This window comes from Oncorhynchus mykiss, chromosome 14, assembly GCF_057628025.1.
Source record: "Oncorhynchus mykiss isolate SJ-2025 chromosome 14, ASM5762802v1, whole genome shotgun sequence".
In the NCBI taxonomy this organism is placed as follows: Eukaryota; Metazoa; Chordata; class Actinopteri; order Salmoniformes; family Salmonidae; genus Oncorhynchus; species Oncorhynchus mykiss.
In genome coordinates, this window is record NC_143035.1 from 11,063,729 (window position 1) to 11,079,693 (window position 15,965).

At 40.4% G+C, this 15,965-nt stretch overlaps 1 protein-coding gene across 1 annotated transcript; it reads left to right on the top strand.

The window, feature by feature from the left end:
• Nucleotides 1–367: 367 nt before the first annotated feature.
• On the top strand, nucleotides 368–3,343 carry cdx4 (caudal type homeobox 4). Its single transcript, XM_021562168.3, has 3 exons — nucleotides 368–806; nucleotides 2,687–2,832; nucleotides 2,949–3,343. Exons 1-3 carry the CDS (start codon nucleotides 404–406, stop codon nucleotides 3,177–3,179), a joined length of 780 nt encoding a protein of 259 aa, XP_021417843.2. The 5' UTR covers nucleotides 368–403; the 3' UTR covers nucleotides 3,180–3,343.
• The last annotated feature ends 12,622 nt before the right edge of the window (nucleotides 3,344–15,965 follow it).

The window sequence follows — 15,965 nt, forward strand, 5'->3', positions numbered from 1 at the left end:
TGGCGCCAATATTTCAGATTTGGGAGTGGAGTTTGCTCTTTTTGGGGGTGATGCGTAAAACAGGCGCTAGAGGACAGTGGGTTCGCCAGCATAATTGACTCGTCATTTGAATGCAAATTGTCGGGGTTTGAAGACTCTTCTGACGTCAGGAAGGAAGACCCTAGTATACCTTTGCCACCACCACCTTGACAACAGAGCCACATCCTGTGAGACAGTATCGCGTCAGGAACTACTTCGCATTTAATTTGCACCATTGGACTATACACAACATAACCACAGCAAGAGGATTGTTATTTGATTTATTTTGACGCAGTTGCAGGGCAACTATGTACACTTGAAAGTCACTTTTGTCACTTGTTTTCAAATCATGCATGTGTGATACCTTTTGGATAAAGAAGGCAGCATGTATCACCAAGGACCTGTAAGACGATCGGGCATCAACATCCCACCACAGAACTTTGTTCCCACGCCACAATATTCCGACTTTACTGGATACCATCATGTGCCAAACATGGATACGCACGCACAGTCTTCGGGGGCTTGGGGAGCTCCTTATGGCGCACCAAGAGAGGACTGGGGCGCCTATAGTCTGGGTCCTCCTAACACTATTCCTACGCCCATGAACAACTCATCGCCGGGACAAGTTTCCTATTGCTCACCTGAATACAATCCCATGCACGCGCCAGGGTCAGCAGTATTGCAACCACCTCCAGATAATATTTCTGTTGCTCAACTTTCCCCGGATAGAGAAAGGCGCAATTCTTCTTACCAGTGGATGAACAAAACGGTACAATCATCTTCCACGGGTGAGTAAGGTCACAAGCTTGAGCCAAGAAATGCATGCCACTGTTAAAATCATTCGTGCACATCATCAACTCATGCCAAACCACATGTTTATATTTTGCTAAGAGTCGGAATTGTTGTGTTTTTCTCGTGTGCTGTGAAAACTGCTGGTGTTGGCTCATAAAAGTTGTGCAAGTGCAACAGGTAGTATTTAGAAAATTGATACAATATAAAAAATAATTGCATACTTTAAGTGCTAAATCTCACCGTAAAAACGAATAACCTCATGCGTAATGGGTGCATTGTGGTAACATTTTGGAGAGGTTCGTAACGAATAAAAGGAAGCACTAACATGACATTATCTAATCATGATTTAAATTAGATGTCACCAAAATCATACAGTCGCATGTAACATTTTTGTATTGGACACATTTTGAAAACTGTAAAATGCAATTTCAAGGCATTCAATTGTAAATCACAACAGACTCAAAAGCGAAAGGAGGAAAATGATAGGCTCTAGATCGAATTTGTCAAATTCATTATTGACAATGCAACTATAGGCCTACAATAGCGATAATAGTCTGATAAACTATGCTATTAATTAAAACGTTAACATCTTAGTTATTTTCTGATACAGGCTTTTATCCTTGTGGAGGAAACGATGAAGGTGTCAAGATCTGAAACGGCGCCAGGCGCACTTGTAATGCTAATTTCTCGACTCCCGTAAACTAGATGTGAGGTCTACTTTTCCTGCTACATTGTCTCGGGTTTTGAGGTTATCCGTCATATTCAGGCTGCGGTCTCTTTTAACACCTCATTTTACTTTGATATGCACCAAAGTGTCTTCCTCGGCTCCCATTCTTCGAGTTCTATTGCCGGAAAGGGTGACGTTTTTCACAGCAAATAAAGAAAGGTCTTTGACGAATATAAACAAAGCTTTATAACTTGGCAATAAACCACAGCATCTCTTAATTCGCTAGAAATTAAATATGTAGAAAATATAATTCGTTTACTTTAGGCCTATATTTATAAATTAGACTAAGTAACAGTAACATAAGCCTACATTAACTCGTATATTTCGTTTTATAGCTTATTAATTAACTTGGTTATAAAACGAACCACTGTAAAATCCTGAAATTATTTTAGCCTAGATGTCTTTTTCTGTATTTGTATTATTAGGCTAGCTTATCAAACGTGTTGTCAAGTGTTTAGTTCTAGGAGGCTATCCCGGGTCTTGTCAAACGTGTCAAGCATGACCTATAGCTAACTATAACTATTAATATCAACATGTTTCAATGTTGTTCAAAACGACTAATAATATTGTCTACCTGATAAAAGGGTATGTGGTTATGATATATTGATCAACAAAGCAACCTGATCCAAGCTAGAGAAATGTCTGAGATAGTATTGCCTTGTTAGTCCTTTGTGTTGTCGTGTGTTGCCTCTTAACACTTCAATGGAGTTTAGGTAATATCTCTGAGACTCTTTGTTCTGCAGTTTGTTCAAAAAGTGAGATCAAAAGATCAGTGGCTCAATTTGCATATCTACCAACAAAGCAACACAATCTAGATTAACATGATAGCCACCACTTCAGTTGATAGAGCCTAAAGATGCTACATACACATTTTGAGATGTGTTAGATAAACGAATCGTAAAGTTTAATAGGCATTGATAATTAACCCGTTGATTGTCCTATTTCTCTAGTATTAAACCTACTTGCTATAAATACCTCAAATTACTGCTATAAAAGTGAATTTAAAACAAGAATGAACTTCAGAGTTTAAATAGCCTATTGCTCCATTATATATTATATATTGAAGTATTCGATGTTCATTGTGACTAGCCTATTTAAAAATTAGGCCTACGGAGCATATTGAATTCTCATAACTTCTCATAATTTCAGGCAAAACAAGAACGAAGGAGAAATACAGAGTGGTTTACACCGACCACCAGAGACTGGAGCTGGAGAAGGAGTTCCATTTTAATCGTTACATCACTATCAGAAGAAAGTCGGAACTTGCGGGGAACCTTGGCCTTTCAGAACGACAGGTAGGTCAATACCAATTCATGGTAGAGCATTATGGCCCTAGACTTGATAAATCAAATGATGAATCAAATATAAAACGAAATACCAATTTTGACACATTTTTCTTTTACATTTACAGGTGAAGATCTGGTTTCAAAATCGCCGAGCCAAGGAAAGGAAATTAATCAAAAAGAAAATGGGATCTGATGGCAGCGGAGGATCAGTGCACAGTGACCCGGGATCAGTGAGTCCTCTGCCGGTACCAGGCTCACTCAGTCCGTCGGATATTCACGGCTCTCTCTACCCACCCCCCGGAATGAACACCTTGGCATCTATTAGGAACATACAGCAAGTTACTGTCACTCAGTAGAATCGAATTTGGACCATCCAACATAACTGAGCACTCCGACACGCTGAAAGGACAGTTCCGCAAGACTTGGCTCCCAATGGATTACTCAGACGTCCTGAAGCACATGTTGTGGATTACGAGAAATCGAGAAACAAGATGATTTATAATTGCAACGAAATGCTGGAGGCTCTTCAAATATACTTTTTTATAGAATAGTTCTAATAATAAAATAAAAACATACAAAAAATAAATGTATGGTTCAGAAATGTAATGCTTAACATGTTTGTTTGTGTCTGAGTTATTGAGATAGGCAATATAATTTTCTGTATGTGATAAGGTGTATACGTTTGTTAATAAAATGAGAAATCACGTAGGCATTACATTTTATTTGAAGTTTAACTGGACAGAAAAGGCATATTATTAATTTGGAGTTTCTGTTTGACAAACTTTTAGCATTTTCTGCTCCAATTTGATTGCAAAGCACACTTCCTTAATACGGGGAAAGTGAGGCAGGTTTTAAGAGTGATACGGGTAGAACGTTTGTCTGATGGCAACGTTCAAAATGAAAATAAAATGTGTTTTTTTGCAATAACGTTATATCGTTTTCTACTTATTTCATTGACTGGGAAAGTATAGCGTACTACTGCATAATAACAGGAATGTGAGTGTGCATAGGCTTACTGTTTTCTAAAACACTTTATTGTTGATGTATATATTTTATATTTCAAAACCATACAAATGATTTATCAAGGGCTTCATTCATTAGGCTATTGCAGTTAACATGCTCTTAAATTGTTTATCGCCCTTCTGTTTCTTTTCCAAACTATAAGGATGGGATTAAAGTTAATTCTGACCACCCAGCATGTGTCAAAGGGAATATTTGATTGGTGATGTGCATGTAACATATTTTTTATATTTTTTAATCTCTCTCAATTAAAAAAGACCTAGACCTATAGCCCTTCTCGTGTGAATAATGGCACATCGTTTTGGAGTTGTTATTTTTAAATTGCACCAAAAATGTTGCTATTGGCCAAAGCAACACAGCTACGCAGTCACTTTTTGTAACGGGATTCTATATAGTGTCAAGTTGTAGACTTTGTAGTCTAGGACTAGGCCTACTTATGCTTGTCCACAAACTGTCAAACTGTCTTCTCAATTCATGTTGACATTTGAGCCATTAATATGGATAAATAAGTAGTGATCTATTCGTTGGGATAGGTTCAATGTAGGTTCAAGCCTATGGGGTTATATTACATGAACCTGTAAAAAGGTCACCCAAGACTGTCATTAAAATGGCTCATAACATCCTCATAACCTAGCCTAGGCCTACTCCAAAAACATGCAAGAGATCCGTATAGAAGTGCACAACCTCAACAAACCTGTTTTCCTGTGTTTCATATACACTGAGTATACAAACATTAAGAACACCTGCTCTTTCAATGACATAGGCTGACCAGGTGAATCCAGGCGAAAGCCATTATCCGTTATTGAGGTCAATTGTTAAATCCACTTCAATCAGTGGAGATGACAGGGAGGAGGATTTTTCAGCCTTGAGACAATTGAGACATGGATTGTGTATGTGTGCCATTCAGAGGGTGAATGGGCAAGACAAAACATGTAAGTGCCATTGAACTAGGTATGGTAGTAGGTACCAGGTGTCAAGAACTGCAACGCTGCTGGGTTTTTCATGCTCAACAGTTTCCCGCGTGTATCAAGAATGGCCCACCACCCAAAAGACGTCCAGCTAACTTGACACAACTGTGGGAAGCATTTAAGTCAACATGGGCCAGCATCCCTGTAGAACGCTTTCGACACCTTGTAGAGTCCATGCCCCAACAAACTGAGGCGGTTTTAATGAAAATGACGATAATTCATTTTAGTGTAAGAACTGTTTGAAAAGACCGGCTGAAATTTCAGCCTGTTATGGTGGGATGGAGTTTTGACCTGCCTGACTGTAAATGAATTAATAGACCAATAAGAAAGTTCCAAACCTCTGCCAATAACAGATCATTTTCAGTTTTCCCCTCCCCACTCAGACGCTTCACAGACAGTCCTAGAAAAATTATTGCTTAAGAAATTGCTCTTTGAAGCTATATTTTGTTCCTTTTTGACCATTTGAATTTACAACAATCATAGTAAGGTACTCAATTGTTACCCAAAAATGATTTGATATTGACATAAAAATGGCTGAATTGGAACTTTAAATTAAAAAGAGACACAACAAATAGCTTCTTAACAAAGAGCAATTTCTCAAGCAAGAATTTTGTTGGACTATTTGGAAGTGGTCTGAGTGGGGAGGGGAAAACTGAGAACTAGCTGTTATAGATGCAGTAAAGAGGTCAATGGAACTGGTCAAAACAATGGATTTGCCATGGAAACACGTGGGGGGATAAGATGCTGTGGGGAAAAGATCCCGAATCTCATTGCCCACCAGCAAAATTAGCCTACATTTAGGCTATTGTTAATATGTGTATTCCACACTATGTTGAGGAAACGCTGAAAAGTCTTAAGTCAATAAGTATTCAACCCCATTGTTATGGCAAGCCTAAATAAGTTCAATTGTAAAAATGTGCTTAACAAGTCACATAATAAGTTGCATAAACTCACTTTGTGTGCAATAATAGTATTTAACATGAGTTTTGAATGACTACTTCATCTCTGCAACCCACACATAAAATTATCTGTAAGGTGCCTCAGTCGTGAATCTAAAACACGGATTCAACCACAAAGACCAGAGAAGTTTTAATAAATGTATCACTAGTTACTTTTAAATAATGCCACTTTAATAATATTTACATATCTTACTTTACTCATCTCATATGTACAGTTGAAGTCGGAAGTTTACATGCACCTTAGACAAATACATTTAAACTCAGTTTTTCACAATTCCTGACATTTAATCAGAGTAAAAAAAAAACTGTCTTATGTCAGTTAGGATCACCACTTTATTTTAAGAATGTGAAATATCAGAATAATAGTAGAGATAATTATTTATTTCAGCTTCTATTTCTTTCATCACATTCCCAGTGGGTCAGAAGTTTACATACAGTCAATTAGTATTTGGTAGCATTGACTTTAAATTGTTTAACTTGGGTCAAATGCTTCGGGTAGCCTTCCACAAGCTTCCCCCAATAAGTTGGGTGAATTTTGGCCCATTCCTCCTGACAGAGCTGGTGTAACTGAGTCCGATTTGTAGGCCTCCTTGCTCACACACGCTTTTTCAGTTCTGCCCACAGATTTTCTATAGGATTGAGGTCAGAGCTTTGTGATAGCCACTCCAATACCTTGACTTTAATGTCCTTAAGTCATTTTGCCACAACTTTAGAAGTATGCTTGGGGTCATTGTCCATTTGGAAGACCCATTTACAACCAAGCTTTAACTTCCTGACTGATGTCTTGAAATGTTGCTTCAATATATCCACATAATTTTCCTTTCTCATGATGCTATCTATTTTGTGAAGTGCTCCAGGCTCTACTGCAGCAAAGCACCCCCACAACATGATGCTGCCACCCCGGTGCTTCACGGTTGCGATGGTGTTCTTCGGCTTGCAATCCTCCCCCTTTTTCCTAATAATGATGGTCATTATGGCCCAACAGTTCTATTTTTGTTTCATCAAACCGGAGGACATTTCTCCAAATAATATGATCTTTGTCCCCATGTGCAGTTGCAAACCGTAGTCTGGCTTTTTTATGGCGGTTTTTGGAGCAGTGGCTTCTTCCTTGCTGAGCGGCCTTTCAGGTTATGTCGATATAGGACTCGTTTTACTGTGGATATAGATACTTTTGTACCTGTTTCCTCCAACATCTTCACAAGGTCCATTGCTGTTGTTTTGGGATTGATTTGCACTTTTCGCACCAAAGTAAGTTTATCTCTATGAGACAGAACACGTCTCCTTCCAGAGCAGTATGATGGCTGCATGGTCCCATGGCGTTTATACTTGAGTACTATTGTTTGTACAGGTGAAGGTGGTACCTTCAGGCGTTTAGAAATTGCTCCCAAGGATGAACCAGACTTGTGGAGGTCTATAATTTTTTTCTGAAGTCTTGGCTGATTTCTTTAGATTTTCTCTTGATGTCAAGCAAAGAGGCACTGAGTTTGCAGGTAGGCCTTGAAATACATCCACAGGTACACCTCCAATTGACTCAAATGATGTCAATTAACAAATCAGAAGCTTCTGAAGCCATGACATCATTTTCTGGAATTTTCCTAGATGTTTGAAGGCACAGTCAACTTAGTGTATGTACACTTCTGACCCACTGGAATTGTGATAGAATGACTTATAAGTGAAATAATTTGTCTGTAAACAATTGTTGGAAAAATGACTTGTGTCATGCACAAAGTAGATGTCCTAACCGACTTTCCAAAACTATAGTTTGTTAACAAGAAATTTGAGGAGTGGTTAAAAACTAGTTTTAATGACTCCAACCTAAGTGTATGTAAACTTCCGACTTCAACTGTATAATTTGTATTTTATACCATCTATTGCACCTGGCCTATGCCGCTCGGCCATCGCTCATCCATATATTTATATGTACATATTCTCATTCACCTTTTTAGATTGTGTGTATTAGGCAGTTGTTGGGGAATTGTTAGATAACTTGCTAGATAATACTGCACTGTCGGAACTAGATGCACAAGCATTTCGCTACACTCGCATTAACATATGCTAACCATGTGTATGTGACCAATAAAATTAGATTTGATTAGATTTTCCAATGCCCCGCAAAGGGCACCTATTGGTAGATGGGCGATGCAGGCGTCCTTCCTAACTCAGTTTCCAGAGATGAAATAAACCGCTCAGGGATTTCAACATGAAGCCAAAGGTGACTTTAAAACAGTTACAGAGTTTAGAGGCTGTGACAGGAGAAAACTGAGGATGGATCAACAACATTGTAGTTACTCCACAATAATAACCTAATTGACAGAGTGAAAAGAATGAAGCCCGTACAGAATAACAATATTCCAAAACATACATCCTGTTAGCAACAAGGCACTAAAGTAATACTGCAAAAAAATTGGCAAAGCAATTAAGATTTTGTCCTGGATACAAAGTGTTATGTTTGGGGCAAATCCAATGCAACACATTACTGAGTACCACTCTCTATCTTTTCAAGCATAGGGGTGGCTGCATCATGTTATGGGTATGCTAGTAATTGTTAAGTAATGGGGAGTTTTTCAGGATGTCTGCAAAAATTGTACAGTCCAGGTGTGCAAACCTCTTAGAGACTTACCCAGAAAGACTCACAGCTGTAATCGCTGCCAAACGTGATTCTAACATGTATTGACTCAGGGGTGTGAATACTTATGTAAATGAGATATTTCTGTATTTCATATTCAATAAATTTACAAACATTTCTAAAAACATATTTTCACTTCCATTATGGGGTATTGTGTGTAGATGGGTGAGAAAAATATTTATATTATACATTTTGAATTCAGGTTGCAACAATACGTCAAGAGGTATGAATACTTTATGAAGGTGCTGTATAAACAGTACCAGTCAAAAGGTTGGACACACCTACTCATTCAAGGTGTGGCTTGTTAAACGTTAATTTGTGGAATTTTTTTCCTTCTTAATAAGTTTGAGCCAATCAGTTGTGTTATGACAAGGTAGGTGTGGTATAGAGAAGATAGCCCTATTTGGTAAAAAAAAACAAGTTCATATTATGGCAAGAACAGCTCAAATAAGCAAAGAGAAACGACAGTTCATTATTACTTTAAGACAAGAAGATCAGTCAATGCGGAAAATTTCAAGAACTTGGAACGTTTCTTCAACTGTTCAGAGGTGACTGCGTGAATCAGGCCTTCATGGTCGAATTGCTGCAAAGAAACCACTACTAAAGAACATCAATAAGAAGAAGAGACTTGCTTAGGCCAAGAAACGCAAGCAATGGACATTAGAATGGTGGGAATCTGTCCTTTGGTCTGATGAGTCCAAATTTGAGATTTCTGGTTCCAACTGCCGCGTCTTTGTAAGACGCAGAGTAGGTGAACGGATGATCTCTGCATGTGTGGTTCCCACCGTGAAGCATGAAGGAGGAGGTGTGATGGTGTGGGAGTGCTTTGCTGGTGACGCTGTCTGTGATTTATTTAGAATTCAACACACTTAACACACTTAACCAGCATGGCTACCACAGCATTCTGCAGTGATACGCCATCCCATCTGGTTTGTGCTTAGTGGGACTATCATTTGTTTTTCAACAGGACAATGACCCAACACACCTCCAGGTTGTGTAAGGGCTATTTGACCAAGAAGGACAGTGATGGAGTCCTGCATCAGATGAATTGGCCTCCACAATCAACCGACTTCAACCTAATTCAGATGGTTTGGAAGGAAAAGCAGCCAACAAGTGCTCAGCATATGTGGGAATTCGTTCAAGACTGTTGTTTTTTCTCTGTAATAATACTTAGCACCTAGACAATTTAAGAAGGCTTTAGCTAGGCCAGATAGGTTCACAATCTGTCAACCTCATAACTAGCTACCAAGAAGCCAGGGCCGGCTCTAAGGGGAGGCAAAGCCAGGCGTGGACTCACCACATATAATTTGTGCTTTCTCACAGAGAGGGGGAAATGTTTTTCACCTTTGCAGACAGATACAGCTAACAACAGGATAGCTAGTAGCTACTAGCTTCGTTAAGTTTTGGTAGCAGGGCACAAAATAATTATAGCTAGTTGGTTGAGCTTTGATCAGCATGGATATCCGAAAATGGCTGAGAACTGCCAAGAGCAAAAAAACTGAGGACCACCATGTCGAGAGAAATGCCAAGTTCACTGACCAGCCTGCAGGCCCGACCACCGAGGTTGAGGAACCTAATATCCAATGTAATTCCCGCATGTCCCCCATGCTGCCTGCTGACCAACAAGATTCACAAGAGCCAGGGCCTAGCACCAGCACAAGTGTAAAATCACAACAAGCACCTGCACATCCGTTACCCCAGCCACAAGCAACAATGTGCAAAAATGAATTCTCCACCCTGAAGAATGTATTCAGTAAGCACAGACTCTGAACACATCAACGAAAAGCCCAATTTGAGAGGGACCTAACAAGTAAACTTCTCTGGAAAGGAGAATGGAATCAGAAACTTCTCATAAGGTTCAACACAGCATCAAGGAGGCTGCAACTCATCTAAATGGTAAGATACCTTTTTGAATGTATTGTATAGTTTAGGCCTTTGCTTTTTACTTCATAGATATACAGCTTTGTATTATTTGATTGGTATAGGGACAGTGTCCAATGTAGCGTAATTGGTTGTGCTCTGAGATGATCCCTGGCATAGTGCTCCTGTTGTCCTGGCTGTCCACTCACATTGTACATGATCCTTTCACCTTGCTGACTGGGGTTGCTTTCTGTCCGTGGTCCTGAATCGATGGTTACAGTGTGTGCTGTTTTAATTAGTGTATCTTGGGCTACCAGTCTTTCTTTGTGAGGCTTCTGTTCAACATGGCATGTTTTCTTGTGGTAAAATGACAGTTGTTGTGTATATGAATGCATTTCAGATAGGCCTCCATTTTGTTACATTTTGTATGTGGCAGTAGTAGGACCAATACCGTGTGTAGCCTACTAAAATAAGTAGGCAAGTGTTCACTCTGTTGTCATTAATTTGCAGTACACAGTCGTTGTGTGATAGACTACTGTAAAAGTGATGTCAATACTATGAAAACGACACAAAGCCTACTTTTTCGCCCCCTCCCTGCTCTCTTGTTATAGAGTGTGTGTGTGAAACTCTCCCACACAGAAAATATTGCGCACCTGGAGGCGACTTGGTTACGTTCATTGCGAAAACAGCATAGTGTCACAGAAATCACTCTGCCATTTCCTGGTTGCTAAAATTCAAATAGTTAGCCTAATTTCAGTTTATGTGACAAAACAATCACGTATAGTGTCGAGCAGGGGTAGGCAACCCTGGTCCTGGAGTGCCGCAGGAGCTTCATGTTTTTTATTTAACAGACCTGGAAAACCAGGTGTGTTGAATTTAGGCAATCACTGAACTGATCAATTAGCTCAGTTGGTCTTGGTGTGGTGCCTAGTTGGAACAAAATCCTGCAGTACCTGCGGCACTCCAGGAACAGGGTTGCCTACCCCTGGTGTAGATAATCATTGTACCGTTTAAACCGCTGTGAAATATGTTTTCTGTAACCAAAAATATTGCATTTTCAGCTGTTTGAAGCTGGTCAAATCAAATCAAAGTTTATTTGTCACGTGCGCCGAATACAACAGGTGTAGGTAGACCTTACAGTGAAACGCTTACTTACAGGCTCTAACCAATGGTGCGAAAAAAGAAAAAGCACACACAAAACATATCTACTGCTTCTTAGACTTGCTTTCAATGTGAATGACAGATCTATAACTCACATTTCTATGTGAATTTGGTGGGGTTGCCCAAAAAGTTACATATTACAGCTTTAAGCTGTGAAGCCTGTAAGAATCTTTGATAGCCTAGTGGTTGGTGCTCATTCTGTCGAGCTGATCTGTGCATGTTGGTAGCAGTGTGACCAACTCCTCAGTAAGGAAAGTAGCTATTGTCTGTCCTAAAAGTCGCTAAATGACGTCATCACCTAGTTTGCATAATTGGCCATGGGCATGTAATTGTGATAGACGCTGTAGGAGAGAGGAATAACGTCGTGGGAAAGACAAAAAGTGAGTAAAAAACACCCTAAATATGTTTAGAACTACAAATGAACTTTCTTCTGTCGATTCTTGTTTTTTTTTACGTCACAATTCCAACCCTCCTCCTTCATCCGGGCTTGGGACCGGCAAAAATGACCAAAAAGAGACACTCTGGCGGAGTTACTTAGTTAAAAAAAAGAAAAAAATGTTTTTTAGTTTAGTGTTATTAATTTGGTTTGGTTTTTGACCTTATGGTCCACTTAGAAGCCTACAAGTCACAGTAGAACATTAACGTTTTTAACCATAACATTTTTTACATTTTTGTATACAATCTACATTAACAATCTAAATGGACCAAAAAGAGACAATAGAAATAACTGTCAATGGCAATGTGAGAAAATTATGGTAACTAGTGTGACCCTAATTAAGGTAAAAAAAAATAAGTCCAGACCCCCCTCCATACACACACAGACTGTGCTGGCTCACAGAAAGAGTGGGTCATCGTCATTTTGGTCAAGGCTCTCTATGGCAGGTTCAGCAACTGAGGGAGCTGACGTAAATGAGTAAGCAGCTGATGTGCCAAAAAGCTGCAAAACATTATCAGGCAGCTGGTGCTCATAGCAAGCCTCACCAGACAGCTTCAGTCCATGTCGAATGTACAGGATGGAGTTAAGGGTCTGCAAGGACATCCGATTTCTAAGTTTGCTTTTTACCACACTCATCTGGCTGAATACTCTCTCGACTTCAGCATTCGAGTGTGGCAAAGACAACACAGACACAGCAGCCATGGCAAGTTCTTGAAATGGGTTGATATTAGCTGCATCCCTGAACTTCCAAATCTGACTCCAGAAGCCCAGTGTGTTTTTTGTCTCATTTTATTTACTAAGATGGATGGCAAGCCATTGCTAGACAATCTTGTCTATCTCTGCAGGGGAGTAGCCAAGGAGGTTGGCTATTTTTTCTATTTCTCCAGGGCTCTTATTGTGCTTTAGAGTTTCCTCCACATTGAAAACTGACATGTACTACAATGCTTCGATGTTGTCCGGCAGTCTCATCCTCAACTCATTAGTGAGGGAGATGGTGACGGCTACACACTGCTTCGATGTTGTCTGGCAGTCTCATCCTCAACTCATTAGTGAGGGAGATGGTGACGGCTACACACCGCTTCGATGTTGTCTGGCAGTCTCACCCTCAGCTCATTAGTGAGGGAGATGGTGACGGCTACACACCGCTTCGATGTTGTCTGGCAGTCTCACCCTCAGCTCATTAGTGAGGCAGATGGTGACGGCGACACACCGCTTCGATGTTGTCCGGCAGTCTCACCCTCAACTCATTAGTGAGGGAGATGGTGAAGGCTACACACCGCTTTCGGACATTGTTTTCATCCTCAGGTACAAGGTGGAGCTCAGCTGCCTTTGACTCAAAAAGGTAACCAAGGTAAGGTTTGGGACTGATGTATCCGTCTATTGACCCTTTGAGTACATCAACATTTGCCAGTGGATTCAGCACCCTGCTGCTCACAGACTTTTTTTATTTTTTTTATTTTACCTTTATTTAACCAGGTAGGCAAGTTGAGAACAAGTTCTCATTTACAATTGCGACCTGGCCAAGATAAAGCAAAGCAGTTCGACAGATACAACAACACAGAGTTACACATGGAGTAAAACAAACATACAGTCAATAATAAAGTATAAACAAGTCTATATACAATGTGAGAAAATGAGGTGAGAAGGGAGGTAAAGGCAAAAAAGGCCTTGGTGGCAAGGTAAATACAATATAGCAAGTAAAACACTGGAATGGTAGTTTTGCAATGGAAGAATGTGCAAAGTAGAAATAAAAATAATGGGGTGCAAAGGAGCAAAATAAATAAATAAATTAAATACAGTTGGGAAAGAGGTAGTTGATAGGGCTAAATTATAGGTGGGCTATGTACAGGTGCAGTAATCTGTGAGCTGCTCTGACAGTTGGTGCTTAAAGGTAGTGAGGGAGATAAGTGTTTCCAGTTTCAGAGATTTTTGTAGTTCGTTCCAGTCATTGGCAGCAGAGAACTGGAAAGAGAGGCGGCCAAAGAAAGAATTGGTTTTGGGGGTGACTAGAGAGATATATATACCTGCTGGAGCGTGTGCTACAGGTGGGAGATGCTATGGTGACCAGCGAGCTGAGATAAGGGGGGACTTTACCTAGCAGGGTCTTGTAGATGACATGGTCAGGCTAAAGTAGCTTAAGAGGATCTACTTGCTCTCCCTCAAAAGCCTTGATGGCCAACTGTACCTCACCTAGCACTACCTTCAAAAGAGTCAGATACAATATGTTTTGAGGATCACTGTACCAGGAGTATAAAACCTCAGCCATGTAGCAGTGTTCACTGGACTTGGTGACTGCGAAATGCAGCCTAAGCTCCTCCCACTGGTCCAAAATGCGTGAAACCGCGGGTTCAATGGAGAGCTAACATGTGGCACACACCTTGGTTATCTGTAAAGGTTTCTCACCACAGTTGATGGTCTCATACATGGCCTTGTAGGCCTCCCTGTGCTTTGTAGACACTGAAAACCAGTCTCTCGTACCAAGTACTCCACACTACGGGGGATGATGTCATTGGAAGCATGACTTAAAGCAAGCTGCAGAGAGTGGCACACACAGCAAATAAGAACCAGATATTTGAGGCCATACTCCTCCTTCAGCACTTTATGGACCCCAATGTTAATCTCCATCATAACAGAGGCATTGTCAGTCCCTATCCCCAGGAGTTTCTCTTTTTTAAGACCACTTGTCGAGGAAAGCCACAACAGCACGGGCTATAGATTTGGCATCTCTTCCCTCCAACTCAACAAGCCCCAGAAATGTTGATACAATTGTCTGATTGGTGTCACTAAAGTATCTTATCACAACCCCCAGGTACTTAGAAACACTTACATCTGTGGACTCATTGAGGAGGAGGCTGAAACACTGGTCACCAACTTTTTCTGAAAGTATGGTGCTAGAACACCATTAATCTTTTGAAGAGGGTAGCAGCAGTGGAGTCTGAGAAAGCAGCTCTACATACTTCTCTAATGTGAACACATGCCAGCATAGAACAGTGAACAGCGATAGCTAATGCCATGGTGGCCTCAGCCTTTTTTACAGAGTAATTTTTTTTTAACCATAAATGGCAGCTTGTTTTGGGTGGAACTGTTATAAGGCTTTGCCTTTTGAGTATGTTTTTGAGTTGTCATGTGTTTTTTTTACATCACTAAGTTTGTTGTAGAAATTAGCCTTGCAATGTGTATCACCGCCAATAAAAGGCTTCAACCAGCCATTTTCATTCAGGGTTTGATTCCCACTCCTTTCTGTATTTGTGAGTGTACAGTTTAGACTGAGACATGATGAGCTAGCCAGCTAGAAGTTTAGCTTATGTCACAGAGGCACACACACAGTGGACAAGGTGAGTAAGTGACTGAGGCTGTGTGAGTCAAATGCAGTGATTTATTTTTGTGCAGTGATTTATTTTAGACAAAGAACATTTTACATTTACATCCCGCCCTGAATGTAAGCCAGAGCGGGATCAGCCAGCGGCAGCTTCCCGCATGTGCGATTCATTTGCAGTCTGGACGCAGAGGGGTGAACATGTCCTGATCTGACTGCAGCTGGGAAAGACTGCTGCGCAAGGACTGGGCCGCCTGTGACCTCTCCAAAAGTCTCCATTAACACCAGAAAAAGTCGCTAGTCGCTTTTTTGAAAATGTGTCGCTAGAAGGGTCTGAATACTTGCTAAATATAGCGACTAAGTTGCTAAATTGGCAACACTGGTTGGTAGGCAAAAATTATGTGTAGGCCTACTTAAGCGACGGCTGCACTTCAGATACACATGTATGTCGTAGTGGGGGGCATATCTTGTTATTCTATAAAACGACAGTTGTTGATGTGTACGGGTAAATTTCAAATACATTTTTGAACATTTGAACAGTAGTAAAATGACCAATCTAACTTTATTATGGCTCTAAAGCAATACTAGTTGTGCTGGCAAGGTTGGTACACTTTATAAAGCAAGTAATACTAAATTGACTGAATAAGACACATTGGTGCAGCTGGCTTCCGGGTTGGATGCGCGCTGTGTTAAGAAGGACACATGACTTTCAACCTTCGTCTCTCCCGAGCCCGTACTGGAATTGTAGCGAGGAGACAAGATAGTAGCTACTAACAATTGGATACTACGAAATTGG